Here is a 20,212-nt window from a genome sequence, read left to right on the forward strand (position 1 = left end):
CCATGCCAAGTCCAGCATCAATAAGCCTTTAACTCTCTTTTACACAGAGTACTCACAAGTAACTTCTGCTGCAGCCTTTGGTGGTTCAGGGTTTCTGGGTGGAGCCGCTGAGCTCTGCAGTTATCCTCTAGAAGACTAAAGTTGTCCACATGGTGGAGGAACAAAACTTCCTTTCTCAGCTGTAAGGGTGGTGAGGACAAGAAAAACATAAAGCTGCTGTCAATAACTGTTTTTCATTCAAATTACTGTAAAACAACAGAAAGTATTTTCTTTGAAAAAAAGAAGACTTGTACACGACGGTTAATTGACATAGTATCAAAGTAAGTTTATGGCTAACTTATTTTGCCAAACAATCTTTTTTCAGTGCTGCAAAGTTGTACTGATGATACAATCTATGAGTGCCCCATCTGTAAATGTAGGGCCAGCAGGAGCTGTGAGTGGGAATACAGCTGACAATTAACCTCACAATGTGCAAACAGAACGTGTTTGAACAGAGCAGATATTCATGAATTCAGCTTGACGGTAGGGAGAATAGAGTCCTGGACTAGCTGCACAAGAATTCTTTTAGAATATATGTAGTAATAAAATATGTATAACAAAATCTAACACCATTTTAATCCCATTACTGGTTGTTAATGTGTGCATTAATTGATTGGCATCATAGTTATTTGACTTTATTATTCCTGTCACCTTAACATTTCACACAGCTCTGTTTAGTTACATCCCAAAGCTTGCAAACAACTGTACAGTATAGCAATACAAATAACACTTAATTGGTCATTCAACCAGATACTTATAAACCCACAAAAGTAAAAAATTCAAACAAAGCTAAATAATATCCTCTCTCCATGTTCAACCACTTAGCCAGCAATGTTGATAGCAATACCAAAACTGCTTGTTATTGCCAAGCTAGTGGAGCTGGCTGGAAATTATAATGTCCCCTATTCAATTATTCATGGCTCCAGTCAGGTGGAACCAGATGCTGCTTTTGTGTCATAAAGGGAGAGCTGTAACTCGACTCAAGGATAGAGGGCCATCGCTACATGGCGGAAAAGACTTCATGGAACAAGCATGGATGCAGCTGAGCTTCAAACAAAACACAGGATGTCATGACACTAGCTTGGCAGTTTCCATGTGACATTTCCCTGCAAGTGCTCAGACAGAGGACAATGGTTCAATAGGTAGGTCCATACAGAGATGAAGCCTGAGGTGCTGCTAGCAGTTTTCCAGCCTGGGTTTGTGTTGCTTTGTACCCTGCTACCCCACCATGACATTTGTGGTCATAGCTTGAAGTTGACCTTTTTTATCCATAGTATGCTTTAGTCCTGAATACTAATACTATAGTGCGTGTGCCGCCACTCATGGGAACAAGCAGTACTATTTTTAGCCACATGTCCCCAGCTGCACATCTCCTACATATGGCCAATGGGCAATTAGCGTTTGTTTCTCATGGCAGGAGGCAGAGCTGGAATCTCCCTAACGCAAGAAGACATCTGGACAGAAGCTGCCTTTGCCCTGCTCTGTACCCCACCCACAAGGCATAACTGTTAAAGTAAACTTCAACTTTCAGCTTTCATAGGTGCACACAAGCCCCGTTCCCATCTGGTGCAATTCACATGCTGACATATGAGTTCTTCTTCCACCACCCAAACCCAATGATAAAAAAAAGAAAGTTTTATATTTCAAACAGTACATAAATACAAAATTGACTGTGTTGTTTTATTTCCGTTGTTTGTGTTTTTTATGTACTTGTAGTACTTATGTAACTTATTCCTAGTATTCAAGTTGTTTGTTTGGAAAATATCAAAACCCTAAAAAAAGATCATATTTAACATAGGCCAGGACCTTGTGAAAAATGATAATTACTTTCAGACAAGCACAAGCTTAGATTGTAAGAGGATCCAAACAGTAGACAAAAAACATTCAAAAACATTTATGTGAAAATAATCTGTTCATTCACAGGCAAAGCATCAGAGCAAAAACATTTCAGAACTGAGGTTAGCCTTTCTGTTTTCATCCATGTTCTGAATATTATATATATCGGATGTTTCTAATCATACAAAACCTAAGCTTGAATATAGTTAAGCACAAAACCATCTGCACAAACACAAAGATGATACGGTATATTATGACATGGCTGAGCTGGTATAATGAGTCTGTTTTGTAGCCTGCATGTCACAATGACCTCTTTAATTTATTTTAGTCAAAGCAAATCTAATTCAATCTACCTTATTACAGCTTCTTCATGCATTTATCCTGTGCTCCAGCGTGGAGGCTGTGGGTTGGACAGCGTGGCTACCAACCTAACCCAAAGAGACCTAAAATATATAGTAATGCAATGTACCTCATCATCAAGTCAACAAGTATGACTCACTGCAAAACACAGCAGATTATTTAGAAATTTAAAAAAAGACAGGCTGTGTAGTGGCTTCTGGAGAGAACTCAAAAGCCATTGCACAACTAGTGTTGTTTTTTTTCCATTTTTCAAAAAATTGTTGAGAAATTTCACTTGATTGTGACAACAAACTTTGTTACATACCCATATAAGACAAAATATGTAACTCTGAAGTACAGTAGCATCCAATTAGTCATTGCTAATGTTAAAAGTAGTGTAGAAAAAGGAGTGCCTTGAACTGATTGGCACAGTATGTCTGTGGCAATACCTGCCAATAATATGTTATCAAAGACTGAGTAAAAGGCAGACAATACAAAGAGTAGAGTGTGTTCATATGAAAGACATGAACATGGGATATGGTCTCCAACAAGCACTTCAGACATCAGGATCTTGCTTTTGATGCCTGCTGTTTTTAGGTATAAGCTGCTTTGGGCTTAAAAACAAACTTTTAACACGAAACCGAGCTCAGCCTACAATATGGACAAAAACTGACACAGTCAGCAAAGCTACTGTATAAGCAGAAATGCAGAGAGACACAGAGACTAAGACTGAACCTGTAGAGATAAGCTGTTTTATGACAAAACAAATCCTGACAAATAATCAGCACTGCCTGTGGATTTTGGCAAGATCACATAATCATCCCAACCCCCACACTCAGGCCTGATCGTCTGTATAACTGTCAGAACAGATCCAGCCCTCCACCTCACCGAATAGAACCACAATGGCAGACGGCCCAAAGAGGTACATAGAAGAACAGAGAATTCTCTGAAATTTCATATAAAGACTTTTAAAAATGTTTTTTGAGACGAATGGCACTTAAACTTTACATCTGTACAACTCTAATGTACATATTATATTATCATCACTTCAGAGACTACACACGTACTGCATCTTTAACAAAGTTTCCGTACACCATCCTCTTCTGCAAATTTTTTAAATCTAAAAAATGGTATTTGTCCAATTTATATACTTTAAGTAATCCATAATAATAAAGTGATAACAGTCTCTACAGATGATTGTATTATTCCAGGTTGTATTATTCCATTGAAAGAGGACACACTCAAAGACCTGCCAGAACCAAAAATTTTCTAGCAGAACATTGCCCACAGCACTGCTTTCACCCCCTTCATTTAATCCCATAATCCATGCACACACCTGTAATATATAAATATATATATATATATATATATATATATATATATATATATATATATATATTTAAATTAATCAGCATCACTGGTTTCAATAAATATGTGATTGAAAAAGTTTGTGAAAAGTTTGAACTTCCAGTGCTCTTCCAACAGTGAGTATATCCTCTTACCAGCAAAAATAATGATCGTCTCAGAGGCACTATCTTAATTAGGTCTTTGAGCAAAAAGCGCATAACAGCTCTGCTGGAGTTTGTCAAATTTAACAAACAAAAGGAGAGGAAAAAGACTGAACCTGATTAAATCTTCAGTATTTGAGTGGAGGTCTAAGAACTTGGTGTGACAGAAAACAGAAAATGCTCACCTCAAATGGATCATATGAGACAGTAAAATGTGGCGTTGGTGCAATCATCTCAACCGACAGCTTCTCAGCAGCAGAGACAGGAAAAGTGGTCAGTCCAGAGGAAAGAATTCATTCAGCCTGCTTAAAAACCTGCTTTAAAGTACAGCGACTTCACACTGTTAACCAATCCCAATAATAGCATGTAGCCAAGACAACACCTGAGTGGCTTTGGGAGTGCAAAGAAGAACAAGCTTAAAATCTGTTTATAAAATCTACAGAGACACCTGAGGAATGGGGTTTATCAACTAATTATTTCCAGTCTGATGAAGCTTGATGGGCTCTGCATCTATGAAAGAATCATATCAAATGGACAAATCCAGATTGTTAAAAGCTAGAAAATACAATACTGAAATTGCCACCAAAAGATTTTCTAATATCAAATAATGATAAAGTTCAAATTAAGGGTCAAAATACATTATTTCTAAAAACAATGTTGCACTCTGTCTTTATGAGTTTCTGACATCAGATTAATAGGGAAAAAAAAACAATGAAATGTTTTTAAGGTAATAAGTCTGAATACTTTCAGAAGTAATAAAGAAATGGGTCTATATTCTTTATTCTGTTTACTTATAACATATTTTACTATATATAATTGAGTCTAACAATTTTAGTAATGGCGCTGATGGACTGACGACCCATCCGGGGTGTGTCCAGCTGGGATAAGCCCCAAATGATCCTGAATTGGATTAAGTGAGTATGGAAATGGATGGATGGTTTTAGTGATTTATGTTCAGTGACAAATGTAACACTACAATCCCCATTTGGGATTAATAAAGTTCTATGTTAAATCTTTTTTTTTTTTATAAATCTCTTAAAGAGTCAATATTTGTGGCAATATGACACTAATGAAGTGAAAGCTTAAGCAAGTGCTTTGTAAGGTTAGAGCCTTCAGCACTATCTAATTATATACAAGAAAATCACGTCTATAAACTCTGGGGTTCAAAAATAGCACTGTCGTAACATAAACCAGTAAAACTAACTTCTGGGTGATCAAATCACGTTGTTTACACCAGAGCAGTTTTATCAAGTGGACAGCACAGATCAACTCCAGAAACAATCAATTATGAATGCAGTCAGATTCCTGAGGTGATTACAGATGACTCTGCTCTAACCTCCAGTCATGTCAGCAGTCAGTCCCCACCACAACAGTCAATCTGCTAACATGAGAATGGCTGAAACAACATATCTACTTACACTACTTCTGGGCTGTGAGAGCTATTTTGCGTAACATAATCATGGGCTGAATATAAACATGCACATGTACGCATGTAAAGAGACGGATTACAACTCTCACACTCAGATATAAAGACATATGCAAGCAGATACACATGTACAGACAAAAGCATGTACACAAACACACAATATATGTGACTGTAGTAGGTAGGATCTAGTCTAGAGGCTTATCACGTAAAAACATATATAAAAAGACTGCCATCAAATTAAATCATCCTCCGGACACATTAGAGATAAATGCTTGCTTTGTCATGCACAGACCAGTCCAATATTCAAAGCCAGTAATGTGGTTGCTGACAATGATAATGCACTTTCTCTCTGCTGTCACAGCGTCTCCCGGAGCCATCTTTACAGAGATTTCCCAGTGAAGACGGTGTTATGTAACAGCAGCCATGGACCCTGCTGTTCATATCACTAATGCCTCACACTGTGGAGGGGTCACGTGCTTTATCCAGGCCACATCCAGGCGCCAGCAGCAGCAGTGTTCCAGCTGTTACTACAACCTAGCTTCAGTCACTCAGGACCGTGCCTTTCTCACACTGCTAACCCTCTACTGAGCAGCTATGTTCAGCATTTCTTTCTGTGTGCCTATACAACACCAGCACTGGAGGTAATGTTCATACGACTAATACAATTCAGCTTATCCACCGAACAATAGACACAAAACACACCATGTACAGGACACTATCCAGAATCCAATGTATCGTAATGAAAATGTTCAATACATGTTGTACTTTAAAAGGTGACTAATTGTATGCATTCATTTCCATAGCAGCGTACAAGCTTAAAGAGATGTCACCACAGAAATGTCGTAAATATGTTTGACATTATTGAGCAATACTTTCTTCCTTTCAAAAATTATCCTCTGGAGGGCACAGAGTTATTCTTTACATTCATGTAAGTATTGAATCTATATTAATGGATCAAATGTGATCCTCTTGCGTTGGCAAAATAACAGAGTTATCACCTTACTCTACAGTACAGCATCGCCAACGTCATCGATTTGGTTGTATCGTGACTACTTCAGATTCTCAGGTCACTGCTTTCAACAAAAATAAATCAATCCAATAACAGCACATAAATTAAAATTGAGTTTTAGAAAGTAAATACCAAATAATACATTAATTAATTACAAAAAAAGTCTTGAAACAAGTACATTTATATATAAATTGAAATTACACCATATAAAAATCTTAAAATATACTGCTCTAGAGCTGGCTTCATATGATATGGAAACTTGTATCTATATGGTATGAACTCGAGGAGCTAATATCCTCCTTATTAAAGTCCATATATTTTCTAAACCTGAAAACTAATTGTACAAACTCCCAATGAAATGAAAGCAAAATTAATTTGGCAATTTTTGTTTTGGCTGGATTATTTAAAAAAATTTAACAGTACAGTACTCTTTCTCTCTTTAAACCCTTCCACTCCTGACCACTGTCAACCCATCCCTTCTCCACATCACCAACACCACAACCCTTACACTCCTCTCTTGCGGTCAACTCAGTGAAGAGAAAACAAATTTAGGTTTAAAATATGAATGCCTCTCTCCTGTACATAGTGAAGATGAAAGTCACATGCCGGGAGCTCAGGAATCACCAGCGAAATGATGAATGGCCATGCCTGCTTGTCAACGAGGACAGGATGAGCTACAGTGTGAATGGGAGTTCAGCACTGGAGTACTCCCTCATATCATAAGGTGTGAGACAAGATCGACAGTCCTAATTATGGAAGCTCTTTAAATGACTGACCTTGGGAATAGGAACAGCCTTATGTCTATGAATACAGGCGCAGAAATAGACAACATGTTTTCTCAAAGAGAAAAATCACAGTTCAAGTCTTTTTCCAATGTTGTCTGCTCTCTCGGCTGCCACCTATAGGACCTTGGGTTGTTGCAAAGTGAGCACAATTGGGACAATAAACATACACACTTTAATTCTTTATTAATGCTACAATAATCACACACATACACACACAGAGTCACCTTTAAGTTTGTATATATCTATTTATATATAGAGATATGTGTGTGTGTGTGTGTGTATATAAGAAAAAAAACACCAATAACATAGCTGTGAACTAAAAAGCGTGGTGTAGACACAGTAGCAGTCTTTTGGAATACATCATCATTGGGTATCCCACAGAAATGTTTAAGAAAACCTGTTTAAGCAAACTCACAATTTGAGATCATTGCTGTTTCAATCTCCACTTCAATGACCTATATTCAGCCTCAGTATCTTCTCAATTTTCTCTTCAAACATGTTCTCTGCAAGTACAATCTACAGAAAACAATTTACTGACAGACATGACACCAAGAACATCAAACCCAGAAACCATGTTATATCACACACAGATGTTCAGTTCACCGCTCTTCCTATGGTAGCTAAAGTATTCCTTAAAATTGCAGCAGCAGCATGTTTTTTTCTGAGGAAAAGAGACTGAAATATTATAAAATATGGCAAAGAATCCTTTATGCATGCAAATTATAGGTAATTTGCTCTGGCTCCCGTGTTGTTGGACCTGCACCCCTGAGCAGAACAGATCAAAACAGGCCAATCCATCACTCAAGAAATGCATACAAGGGTAGGCTATGAGTGTGTGATAGGCAGCAGGGTGCATTTCAATTACCTTTGCCAATAAGAAATGTTATGATCATCCTTATCCCTTCACCAGCTGCAGCACAGAGAGCATGCAGCAGAGTCAGAACAACAATCCCTATAGCTCAGTGAAACACACACAGCTTGACAGTAGACAGTAGACGGTACATTACCTTAGCAGAAAGCACCGATGAAATGGCAGGTGTTTCCTACTGTAGAATTGCAGCTAGCAGGAGAACCAGGATGATGGCTATGGAAGCTATGTTGCATAAAATGGTTCATCAGTGCTCGGCAGAAAGAAGCACAGCCAGGCAGCACAGGCAGAGGGAGAGCGAGAGACAGCCAGCGAGCATCATTCAGCTCACACTACTGTGGCTGTGCAGCAGAGCACACACATCAACACGCCCCCTTCCTTTCTTTCTCCCTCTCTCTCACTTTCTCTCTCACACGCACACACACACTTAGTCACACAGATTCAAGCACGCAAGGGTGCAGAGGCAGTGCAGTGCACAGCAGCACTGAGCAGCGCTCCCTCTCCAGGATGCCTTTGGTCTTCTTAGATCAAATCTGGTCATTTTCAGCAGTCATTGATAATCCTGTCCAAAAAAACACCTCCAGCAACATGTTCCATCTTACTACCTGCTCACCTAACCGCCACTGACGAGCAGTTATGACTGCAGCTGGCAAGGTCATGTGGGGTTCTCTGGCATCCCCTCCGGTCAATGCTCCCAGTTTTGTTTCAATACCTCTAAGCTCTCTTTTTGCAAGCTGACACAGGAACACTGCCTTGGCTTGTCGCGGGTCATTATGCCACAGAGGCTCCCTTGAGGCTGAGCTTGTGAAACCCTCACTCACTTCATGGTGGACCTGACCAATCAGCTATCACAAACAGCAGTAACATCGTTATCATCCAATCACAGGTCAGGAAATCAAGTGCAGAAGAGTATTAAAGAGGATTATTTGGGCCATCCTGTTTTTTCCCTTCAACATGAGGAGATATGGTGGATAGTGGAATAGCATTTGCCTTGTGTCTGCCCTCTGTGGTTGACAGTGGTGCTGCACTCTGTTGTGAGAAAAGCACAGAAGAGCAGGAGGCCAAAACAAATGTGCTTTCCTGGTTGTGGACACCTAGCAACCACAACAGCTTCTTACCTTTGTTTTAACCCCCCCTCCCCCAGCGGGACACTCAGCAATCCCAGCTGAAAGACTATATTGCACATGCACACAATTGATGTGAAATGCTACCACTCATGCCCTCTCCCTGCAGTGTAAACACTAAATGGGTAGTCGCTGAGCTTTTACAATGAGCAAGGAGGACACCTGATGTTTTGACTGAAACACCTGCCGTGAGCAACTTTAATGTACCTCTACTCTGGAGCCATTTGTGAAAGAAAATAAATTCTGAACAGCATCTGCAAACATCACACTTTCAGAATATTTTAAGTCTTCATAGATATGGTTTTAGTATTTCTAGTCATACATTTTAATAATGCCCTATTCAAAGAGCCATGTAGAAGAATAATGTAGTCTATTTTGTTTTCCTTCCATCACTTTAAAACCGGACAGATCAAATAATATACTGAATGAAAGGAAAAAAAAAAAGTACAGCATTCTCATAAAAAAAACATATTGTCTCAGAACTGTCATTGATGAGAATCACATCTTAATATACATTTCATTCATGTCTGGGAAAGGGCTTTTTAATTTTGTTATGGTAGATGTATACTGTACATCAACAAGTAGTGTTTGCGTATTACATTCTTTAAATAATGATTTAGTTTATGCCTGAATACTTCAGAACATTAAAGTGAACAAAACCTGCACAGACAGCTGTCAAAGGATGTCAGAAGTCAGAAAAGCAGCTCGAGGCCTGCTTTAGCCAAGATGACACGTTTGAAGGTGTGAACAACTGCTTTAATATTCCCTTTTATGAAGGGTTCTGCATATTTACTAAAAACTGAATGTAGTGCAACAAAAGCAACATAAATAGCTGAGCTTATAAACTAAGAGGAAGCAGATGTTTTGGGCATGAATAATGATTAAGTCAGACATCACTTACATAACAAATATTTAATTATTTGTACATAATGACAGGATTTAGGGGGCAGATAGTTTCTTCTTCTACTTTGTAAAGTAAAGCATAAATGTTGGCCAGTGGCACTGATTTCAGTTTCTTGTATAGCAGATCCTGCCCTGCCTCCTGCTGTTAGCCTACAGTAAATAACTAAAACCATTCATTTCAGCCTCCACTGAGAACCCATTTACAGACTCTCAAGAGAACACTCTACGTGTAAGGTGACTCTGATGAAATAAGGAAAATGTATTTCTCATTACATGTGGCTTTATGGCTTTATGTGAAACCAAACTCCTTCTAGTTTTTCTGTTGTTGTTTGTTTTGTTTTTTATTATTTTTTATTCATTTTGCAGGTATCAGAGAGGATTTCATATGATTCGTATTTATCATCCAAAAAAGCAAATGACTGAACCTGCAGGGCTCATTTAATCAAGAATACATCTAAATTTTCTAAACGACAGTGAAATAATCCACTGAGAAAACTCTGGTCCCATAATAGCTCTCTCACAACATAATTTCAAGCCAGACTGTACATCCAAAGAGGATGCGTAGTTACGTTAATTGTGAGCCTATTGTCCAGACTAAAGTACTTCCAGTAGCTGACTGGTAGTTAAAAAAAAAAAACATTAAAAACATTTAAAAAAAAAAAACAGCAGAGTTTCTATAATTGAGAGGATCTTCAGCTTCATACTTCCCCTCGATGTGTAATCCCTTAAAGTTTTATGAATCCCAGATATTAACATGCTTTTGGACTACTAGTATGTAAGATAAAGCTTAGAAAGTTGGTTACTAAATAAGTAAATATATTTTTCCAGGGTTAATAAAAAAGTAGATATCTTCTGTTGTGGGTGTCTATATACAATGCTGTGAGGCATGTCAGAAAAGGTCACAGACCTGCTCAAATACTACCCCTTATTACCTTTCACAATTTTTATTGTATTTGATAAAATACATATTACATAATGGCATGTTGGGTAATCCTTTTATGAACAAGCAAATGCTATCTACAGTAAATACAGTTCTGTAACATAAAGTTTATTAAATAACTAAATTTACATAAGAGATGAAAATGAAATCACTGAGTGCCACATTTGTCTGAAATGGTTAATGATGTTGACAGTAAAGAGCCTTGACTAAGAATTGCAGAGAACTGCAGGGTCAGATCAGTTTAAAGCTGCAGGCTTGAAATGGTGCTGATTCTGCCAATGCTGAGACATGGTTAAATCAAAGGTTATGCCTTTAAAGCTAAAAATCAACATGCAGGAAAACAACACGCTATGCTCACCTTATCTGTGCCTTTCATCCGACTGCTCTTCTTTGCTGTGGCTAACCTTTGTTTTTGGCTCAAGACTGTTTCTCTCTGAGACTGTCTCAAGAGTTTCTCCACCTTGCAAGTCTTCTCACAACCCATTGTCCCCTGCTACATGAAACAGACATCAAGTTCATTCTTGCATCAGTCATATTATACATCTCAGTAATACTTCCTGTTTGTTACAAGCAATAACCCACCATGACCGAACAGTTTTCATGCTTCCTCCAGTGCTTGTCATGGTCAGCAGTGCTGGATGATGTCATAACTCCAGCATGCTCAGATTATAAATATCTGTATTCTGCAGAGTTACATAATAATGGATGTTGGATTATTGTCAGTACACACAGACAGGAGAAATAGCACAGCTGCCACAGGAAATACAGAAAACTATAAAGCCATCTAAAGCAATATTCTAGTAATCAAAAAGACTATTGTATAGCAAGCTTATAGGAAATTGTAAAGATGAATTGTGTGGACGGTGTTTTCTTGTGCTTTGTTAAATCCAGTAGTTTTATTTCTAATTAAAACCATGATCTTTACAGGTAAACCAATATCTTTTTCAGGGGACCAGAGCAAAAATCTAAGCTCTCATTGATACCATGATGATTCTGCGTGGTAAAATGTGACTGCAGAATAACAACACCCTACACAGAGCCGGCTCTAGCCATTTTGGTGTCCTAAATGAGATAATGGTTTGGTTTTAAAAAATTCTAAAGGTTTCTGAAAGGAGAAAATGAGAACTGATGGTGTATGGTATGATACATAGATATTATGGTAAGGATACACTGAGCAAGGGAAGCTAATTATTAGTCATAAGAGGGTTTTTTGTTTTGTTTTGTTTTCAGTGATTTTTAGGGCTGGCAGCAGCGCCCCCTCCAGCAGGTGGCGTCCTAGGCGACCATCAAAGCCCATTGGTCCTATCATTAGTTCATTTCAGTTGACAATTGCGTTATTTATCTGTTTCTTTCAATCAGTGGTTACATGAACATCAGGAGTTAGTTAAAGTCACATGTAATTACATTCACATAACGTTAAACTGACAAACAAGCTGACACGCTACTTCTGAGCCAGGGTAGTAAGCTACTCCTTTACAATAACAGTCCAATAGAAATGTCTTAATGCCAGTCATTTTCACATGTGATGGAAGATGCAGATTATATTTTCTTTAGGAACTGAACATTTATTACTGCATGGTAACGTCTGTGTTTTCCAACCATTTTAAAGATGCTTAAAACAGCCTATCTTAACCTGTTGTTGCACCACACACTTTTTCAATACAAAGATGTTACAGAGGACCAGTAGTATTTTCGTTGTTTCAATATTTTTTTATAGATATAACAACAATTTGTGAATTATTTGGGACATTATATTGAGGTAATGAAAATCCTATACTGACAACTGACCAATGATCAGATGTGAGTACTTTCAAAGTTTTATTTTCACACATTTGTTCAAGTTTAGTATAGCACAAACAAAGACAACCCTTAAGCTTGAGAATGTTACAAAAACTATCCCTAAAGAGCTCCGACTCCACCTATCCTTTTATAGGCTGTCTTTAAAAGGAGTGAATTCAAGATAAATTTTAATTTGTTAGGAGAAAAGAAAAACATTACACAATCCTATATGCGAACCTTATCACATAAACCATGTTGGTAGTTGGATCATTGTTTGAGCAGATCTATTGTAAATCTGAATCTCAAGCACAGGTGGATCATGTAGCTTTAAAACCAATTAATTAATTTAAGAATTAAATATGTCTGAAGTTAATGTTTTGGCATAGCCAAGTCAAAATCTTTTCCTTCAGTTGGATCCTTATCCAAATGAAGTGCGTTGGTGGTGAATCAGGTGTCATGGTTTTGTGGTTTTAGGCACTGTTGCCTTGCAGCAAGAGGGTTTGCAGTTCAAACTCAGCTTGAGCCTTTCCATGAGGAGTCTGCACATTCTCCCTGTGTCTGTGCAGGTTCTCTACAGGTACTTCAGCTTCATCCCACACTCTAAAAACTAGCATGTTAGGCATATTGGTGTTTCTAATTTTAACAAAGATATTAACATGCATGGTTGTTTGTCTCATTTGTCTCTCTGTTGGCCCTGTGATGGATGCTGTCATGCCCTGAGTGTAACTTACCCCCTGGCCTGTGACAGCTGTGACAGGCTCCAGCCTATCCTCAACAAGATGAAGTGAGTTTATAAAAATTAACGGATGAACCGGAATAAAGCAGTAGAAATTTCTTCAAGCTCATATCCCTTGATTTGATAACAAAGATGTCTTGCTCAGTGACATAGAAAAACACTCATGAACAGATTTTAAGGACATTCTCTGGTCCTCCATTCTTAGTGTGCCTTTAAAGTTTCATTTGATCTAATAAGTGAAAAAAAAAAAAAAACTTACCCTGCAGGAACCCACTTTCACTTTCTCCACTAATCTCATTTAGTTGATTACATGGAAATCAAACACTTTCAGCAAAGTGCCTATTAGGCCTAAAGTAAACAGCCCCCTCTGTTTCTATCTCTATACAACCACCCACAACTACACTACCCTCTGTTTACCTCTGCTGAAACTGAACATCCAAATGTTTGGTGAGCTGAAAGAACACAGAAAATACCCTGAATTATGTTCCAGAAACTCCGAGGTTACCTCTTATCACATTCAAAATGTAAATATAAAAAACTCAATCAAGCATTCTGCACAGGTCTTTTAGTCTTTTTATTTTCATCAAATTGCTTAATTGTTATTATAAAAAAGTGGACATAACAAATGAAAATGTGTGCTCTTGAAATATTGTCAAACAGTACTATATTACTGCATCACAATGAGTATTTCAGTCATCACACACCAGGATTGTCATAAATACAGTTCAATAAATATTTTTTTTTGTATGAATGTCAGGAGGGAACTCCTGACTTCTGTCAAGTAATATTACCGATTAGGTCAGTTATGAATGAAAATCAGCAATTATGAATTCTATCAAATTAACTGAAAACAATTCTTCTGGTAGAGAAACAATTTTCTAGGAAACTTACAGTGACTATATTTGAGTTTCTTAAGATGTTTAAAGAACTCCTGAGGTGTTGTAGTTTTACATTCAATTCACTTGAAGTTAATATAAAAGAAGGTAAAGAGACCATAAGGAGCTGACACTCGATACATTTAAACACAAAGTATACAAATGGTGTATGACAAAAATGACAGTTATAACTATTATATACTATTATCAACTATTATAGCAATAGTTCAACAGTTTGGGGACAAGGCTTTCTTACCTCCTTTTGTGTTATATTCAAAGACTGATAGACTTTGTCTGTGCGATAAATATGAAGCTTCAGCCAGTTTGTGTCAGTGGCATGTATATTCTCCTGACACAAAAGTGACATCAGTCTTCATCTAACTCTCAATGAGGAGGCAAATTATTCCCCATGATGTCAAACTATTCTTTTAAAGGCATTACCTCAAGAAAGTGACAAACATCATAAAAAAATGGCAGCAATACAGAAAAAACAGTAGTGTGTAAATCTGATGTGCTGTCAGTAAGATCCCAAAATTCGAACAGTATAGAGCTGCTCCAGAACAGTTTACCATGAGGTCTGATGTCACTGGTTAAAAGTGGATTATAAACACTATACTTTACTTCATCGTGCTTAAACATCTTCTCTGTAATCCAGTTCAATGGAGTGTAAGAGTCTTATTGTGAAGCAGCTTAAAGCTTCATTGCTGATCGTGTGAAGTTTTGAACCAGGAAGTCCATCACTCAAAGACTCCCACTAGTATGATGAGCAAAAGTAGAAAACCTCCACACATGGCGAGGTAGAGAAGTTTCTATCAAAAAACAGGACAAATGAGGAGTCAGAATAACTGGCTGCACCAGAGGAAGATCTGCTAATCAATCCATTCAAATGTTTCAGAATTAATTGATAAGTGAATTAAATGAGTGGATGGATAAATGATCGGTTGCAGAAATGGAGCTTTAAGAGTGAAGAAATGTTGTTACCTCATGCAGTGCACGGCAGGTCTCATACGGGGGGTTTGGTTAGTCCAACAGACAGACCCACAATTAGAGCAATGACAGCGAGCAGGATCAACAAAGCAAAGGCAAGGATAATGTATTTCTGTCAAGTGAAAAACAAGTAATATGAACTTAAACTAAAGTTAGGGAAATGTTGTTAAAAAAATGCATATTCATTGGTTGTCACGCAAAACTACTCTACATATTTTCATGTTTCGATTTGAGACAATTTACAAATGCACTATTGAAGTGGAGCACATACCCTTCGGGATTTCTTCTGGTATCTCACAGCTTTTTTAGTCTCCTCTTTTGCTCGATATATGTACTCAGCTGCATTGGAGACATTATTCTCTATGTTGTTCACCATATCCCCCTGTAATTCATTGCATCCATGCTCTTTATTTGCTGCGTACGTCTTGTTGGCTATATACTCGCACACTTTTAAGATATTATCACTAAGAGCACTGGGCAACAAGTTTCCAAGTAGATTAAACTCTTACCTGCGTTTCTACCAGCATTGCCATGTCCATGAACATTGCATGGAGCTCTCTGATGCTTGACTCCAACCGCATGATGTCCTGGTGACGTGATTCTATCTCATTTAGGGCCTGTCGTGTGATCTGGGAATCAGAAATGATCTGGGAGACAAAAATAAATACGGCGAAAAATGAGTTAATCCAAACATTTTTCCCCCTATTATTCCCTGTGTAAAATGTAAAGAATATAATGTCATGCCAGATGACAGACTTGATCAAGAAGCAGCAATGGTCTTTAACCAGCCACTACAACCTTGCATGGAAATGGAACGTACATCAGATGTGAAGATTGAAGGATTTCCACTTTCCAACATGTCCTCTAGTTCTTCGTTGGTGGTGACTTTTCCAGCTGCAATAATAAAAATACAGAGAAGTGATCTACTACTTTTATTTGATTCCTGATGCACCACACAATAATAAAACTTCTTACATGCTTTTCTAAAGGTAAGGTCTTCTTTTCCTAATGAGCTTCATATTGTTGCCAGTAAACAAAGTGATGCACTACATTACCAAGAGCACTGATTCAAAGTAATTCAAACATTATTTTTTCAAAATATAATGGCTTATTCATGAAGATTTTTACAGGCATTTGTGCCTTTCTTTCAGCACTCACACATGGAGCCCTACATGATTCAGTGTGCAGCTTATGGTACAGGCCAAAACCACCACTCTAGATTGCTTCAGATCAGCCTGAAGCTCAAGATGTCCCTTTTAAGACAATCTGCTCCAACTGTTACAGCCTTCTCTCTTTGGAGTTTGTCTTTGCACCAGTTCTTGTGGACTTGTTGCTTTTTTTTTGATAACAGCATGAGAAAGAAAGTGCAAACCCTTTTTATGCAATAAATTAAAACAAGTCATTGAACACTAAAACTAAAGCACGGGTGAGTCTTTGCTTTTATATTTTGTTTAAGGAACTTATCACTAAAGTAAGTAAAAGAATGTGTGCATGGCCTTTGTTTCATTTTATTTTACTATATGGCGCTGTTATAGCTGAGTAACTTTCAACTGTTTAATAAAATATTCTAACATAGAAATTTGATAAATTTCTTAATATATTTTAAATTCTCAAATTACATTTCATGGATGCTTATTATTATCAGCAGAAATGTAGGGTATGTATTTATCACAAAGTTTAGAAGTGTCTGAGGAATAAAGTCACACGTCGCCTCTCACAAAGAAACACCAGAACAGTAAGCTGTGCCTCCTGTTGTTCAACACTCTCCCTCGAGAGGTAGATCTCTGTGCAGGTGCTTATTGCGTCACACACCTTTCGCAATGTCTGCTCCTCAGAGCGACACTGAACAAAACACACCACGAGTGCAGATCGCTGAAAGGCATCAAGCACAAAGTCAATCTTTAATTAATTATCTCAATTAATGGTGTGAGTCAATGACAGCACAGACTGAGGTGGTGTGTTGACAGACAGGTGAACTTCTGTTACACAAGCCTCTGAGCCCTGTGTCCGTTTCCCAGGCAACGCAAACAGAGGAAGGTGTCTCCAGTATCATGCTGTTCAGCCTGCAGTGTGGAGTCATGGAGCCTCTCATTAATGCCGGCCGCAGGGACTGTGGGAAACAGACCTATTTTTTGCTTTCACTATTGTCTCATGTTACTCATATGTTGATAATACTATCGACTTGTTGTTTTGAACAGAAATAACCAAACACATGTATCAGAGACATTATGGGAAATATCAACCCCCACAGTACTGTTTTTTTTATACACAATGTGAGTGCTGGATCCATTTTCAACATTTTTTTTTTTCATTTATTGTCTCTTTAATACCTCACTCTTGCTATTCATCTTATTTTATATTAGCAGCTGGTGCTTACTCTACATATTTTTTTTAAGTTTTAATCTGTACAGTACTGTTCCCTTCAAAACACAGAATGTGTTGGAAGTGACCAGTTGTGACCTATTTGCAGATGAAAAATGTTCTCATCTTCAGGAAAGTGAAAAAAAAACACTCCTTTGCTTCTGGTCTGTGTTTATCAGGCTGGTGTGCAGAGAGGTGGAAAGGAAGCTGGGGTGGTCTGTTTCCTGGATCCTGTTGGACTCAGGTTCTTAACTTCTCACTATTCAATCTTCAGACATACAAGTCTTACACTCACAAACCAGGAATGTGCAGTCAGATTCAAGTAATTCAATTCATGTAACAAAAAAAGTGACTTTTTTGTAACTGCATCAATATGAACTATGTTAATGCTCACAAGCTTTCAATCCCACCCATATTTCCTGACCTCATGCAGACCCAGGGGTCCAATATTTGTCACTTACTTATTTCCAGTTGTCTCTGAATCCTTCCTTTACTCCTTTCCCGAAAGAACACCTGAGTCTCATTATACTGGGTCATGACCTCCACAAACTTCCTGGATAGCACAGTGTGCTGAGAACAAGGGAAAATGCAAGGACTGAGGGTGAAAATGCGCTGCCTGCATTTAAGAATGTAAACATTAAGAACTTAATGCCCTACAAAGTCTGTTATCGATAGAGCTGATATTGCTGGAAGTAGTTGTACATTTTCATTTGCTTTAAACTAATTTCTCTTACCAAAAATCCATCTTAATAAATGCATATGGCAGATGAAGTAAGAAATTTTAGTTTGTAGTGTTCCTCATGTATCTATAACAGATAAACCTTAGCAATTATGGCTATTCTTCAGATTTTTCTGAATATTGACCACTAATAAATCCATATTGATGACCTTGTATATGCAGAATATGTAAGTTGAATATGAGGAGTTACCATTCTTTGATTGTTTTTCTGACCTGTGTTTTTTGGATCCTGAAGTCAATGGAGCATCTGTTAGCAACATCATCTTTTGGCATACTTTGTTCCATGGCTTCACAGGGAGAGAGTTAAAATGGTGACAATATTACCGAGCTTCAGACAATATTTGACAGGTGCTATCTGTAAAAGTATGACAATCACATTATGACTAAACTCACATTTTAGTTTGGTTCGCACCACATTGGCGTTACCCTTGATATCGTTGGTCAGGGCACACAGCTGATCCTTTGTTCCTTCACATGCAAACAGGATACACAATTTGTTTATGGGCAAGAAAATGCTATCTAGCTAATCACTGTGGTCCTGTCCCCTGTTAATATTGGATTTACTCTGATTTCATCTCGTCACTTGGCAACAACCCTGAAGCAGTATTGCAATGGTCAGACAGCACAAGCCCTTTCTTCCTTTCCCCAGTGACCATCAAGCAATTACAGGTGATGCATGGCTTTGTACACTGTGGTGTCTTTGTCTTTCAGGAGCCAGCTCACACACTGACGATGGCCAGAAACTGATTTTCAAGTCCCACTGTGCTGCCTTAACATGTTCTATTATATAGTTTTAAATTTGAAAAGTGTTGCTTTTTATTTTAAGCATTTGCAAGAACATCACTGTCCAAAATCATCTGAAAATAATAACATGTTCGACAGCATGTCACTCTAGAACCAGTCAGACCTTGAGCTAAAATGGTCTGTGTTCTGTTTCCTCACAGATTTCCGGCCAGCAAGCCATTCATTTACAACCAGGAGGAAAATACAACAAAGGAAATAAGACATCAGTTGCATGTTTATCCTGCGTCCAAAAAGTCTAATAATGTCAAAGCAGTCCTGTTCCACTCATTATTCTTTTAACATAGTGCCGGTTTAAAACAAAAAAAGTCCTCTTTACAGAGAGAGGAACCTCACATTTCTAGTTGCTAAAAAAAAAAGATCTTAAAAATATAAGGAGTGTAAACAATGGAACCACCGAGTCATGCACTGACTGAGTCCACAATGTCCCATAAAGACAAACTTACTGTCATCTGGGTTGGGTGCAGACAGGATCATGCTGTGCATCTTCCTCACCTCTTCTACTTGGTAGGAGATCTTATCGATGAGTCCTCTAACTTCCTCCACCTAAATCAACCAATAAACAACTAAGTAACTCATCAGCACCTCGAGTTATCCCTGTCAGTGCCCGTCCTGGAAGTCACAGTCGTACCCACCCTTCTAAAAAAGCTCTCCATGAAGCCATCACCGCAGTCCACCGTAACTGCATTTTCCTCTTCTGCTTGTGTGCTATTCTGTACGGGTGAAAAATGCGTTGGAGTGACTTTTGATGACTAAAGTGGAAATGTCAGGCCAAAGCTGCCGAGAGCACTTACAGCAGTTAGTTCAGCAAGCCGGTCCCTCATCACACCGATCCGCGCGTCTCCTGCTCAGGTAACTCGAGTAAAGCACCCGCCGGTGTAGTATTGAGGTAGTTGTCCCCGCCAGAAATTGTATCCCACTATACGCGGGAGCGCGCACGCAGTCAGTGGAGGTGGATCCACAGTGTTACTCTTCGTTTTTCCCACATAAATTGAAACAATAGCTAATGACGACCTTTTAATTGGTTGTTTAGGGTTTGTTGTTCAATCTGAGAAGTTTTATAATATATTTTGATGGGATAAGGGGGGGAGGGGGTGGGGGTTAAATATACATGTGTTTATATTCTAAACACATAGACGTCGAAATTTTCATCAGTA

At 38.2% G+C, this 20,212-nt stretch overlaps 2 protein-coding genes across 5 annotated transcripts in view; both read right to left on the bottom strand.

Moving 5' to 3' along the window:
• rimbp2b (RIMS binding protein 2b) overlaps nt 1-175 on the bottom strand; it is a 65,706-nt gene extending 65,531 nt beyond the window's left edge. For all 3 annotated transcript variants that reach the window (XM_072388364.1, XM_072388361.1, XM_072388360.1), the window contains exon 1: nt 57-175. The gene's annotated coding sequence lies outside the window, so the exon portion shown is untranslated. The remainder of the gene's footprint in view (nt 1-56) is intronic.
• Nucleotides 176-13,898: 13,723 nt separating this feature from the next.
• Nucleotides 13,899-19,955, bottom strand: stx2b (syntaxin 2b). 2 transcript variants are annotated; one of them, XM_072387022.1, is made up of 10 exons: nt 19,850-19,955; nt 19,691-19,768; nt 19,502-19,601; nt 18,648-18,722; nt 18,468-18,541; nt 17,977-18,085; nt 15,975-16,048; nt 15,664-15,801; nt 15,426-15,536; nt 13,899-14,976 (listed from the first exon to the last, which is right to left on the bottom strand). In XM_072387022.1, exons 1-10 carry the CDS (start codon nt 19,877-19,879, stop codon nt 14,905-14,907), a joined length of 861 nt encoding a protein of 286 aa, XP_072243123.1. In that variant the 5' UTR covers nt 19,880-19,955; the 3' UTR covers nt 13,899-14,904. The 2 variants fall into 2 exon arrangements, with proteins under 2 accessions (XP_072243123.1, XP_072243122.1); XM_072387021.1 differs by lacking the exon at nt 13,899-14,976 and adding an exon at nt 15,143-15,266.
• Between the last annotated feature and the right edge of the window lie 257 nt (nt 19,956-20,212).

This window comes from Leuresthes tenuis, unplaced genomic scaffold (assembly GCF_036924035.1).
Source record: "Leuresthes tenuis unplaced genomic scaffold, fLeuTen1.0.hap1 SCAF_6, whole genome shotgun sequence".
Classification (NCBI taxonomy): Eukaryota; Metazoa; Chordata; class Actinopteri; order Atheriniformes; family Atherinopsidae; genus Leuresthes; species Leuresthes tenuis.

Coding starts and splice junctions, on each gene's coding strand:
- stx2b (XM_072387021.1), bottom strand. CDS start 19,879: ATGAGGGACCGGCTTGCTGAACTAACTGCT. Junction 19,769..19,849: donor GGCTTGCTGAACTAACTGCT/GTAAGTGCTCTC, acceptor TCACCCGTACAG/AATAGCACACAAGCAGAAGA. Junction 18,723..19,501: donor TGCACCCAACCCAGATGACA/GTAAGTTTGTCT, acceptor TTGCATGTGAAG/GAACAAAGGATCAGCTGTGT.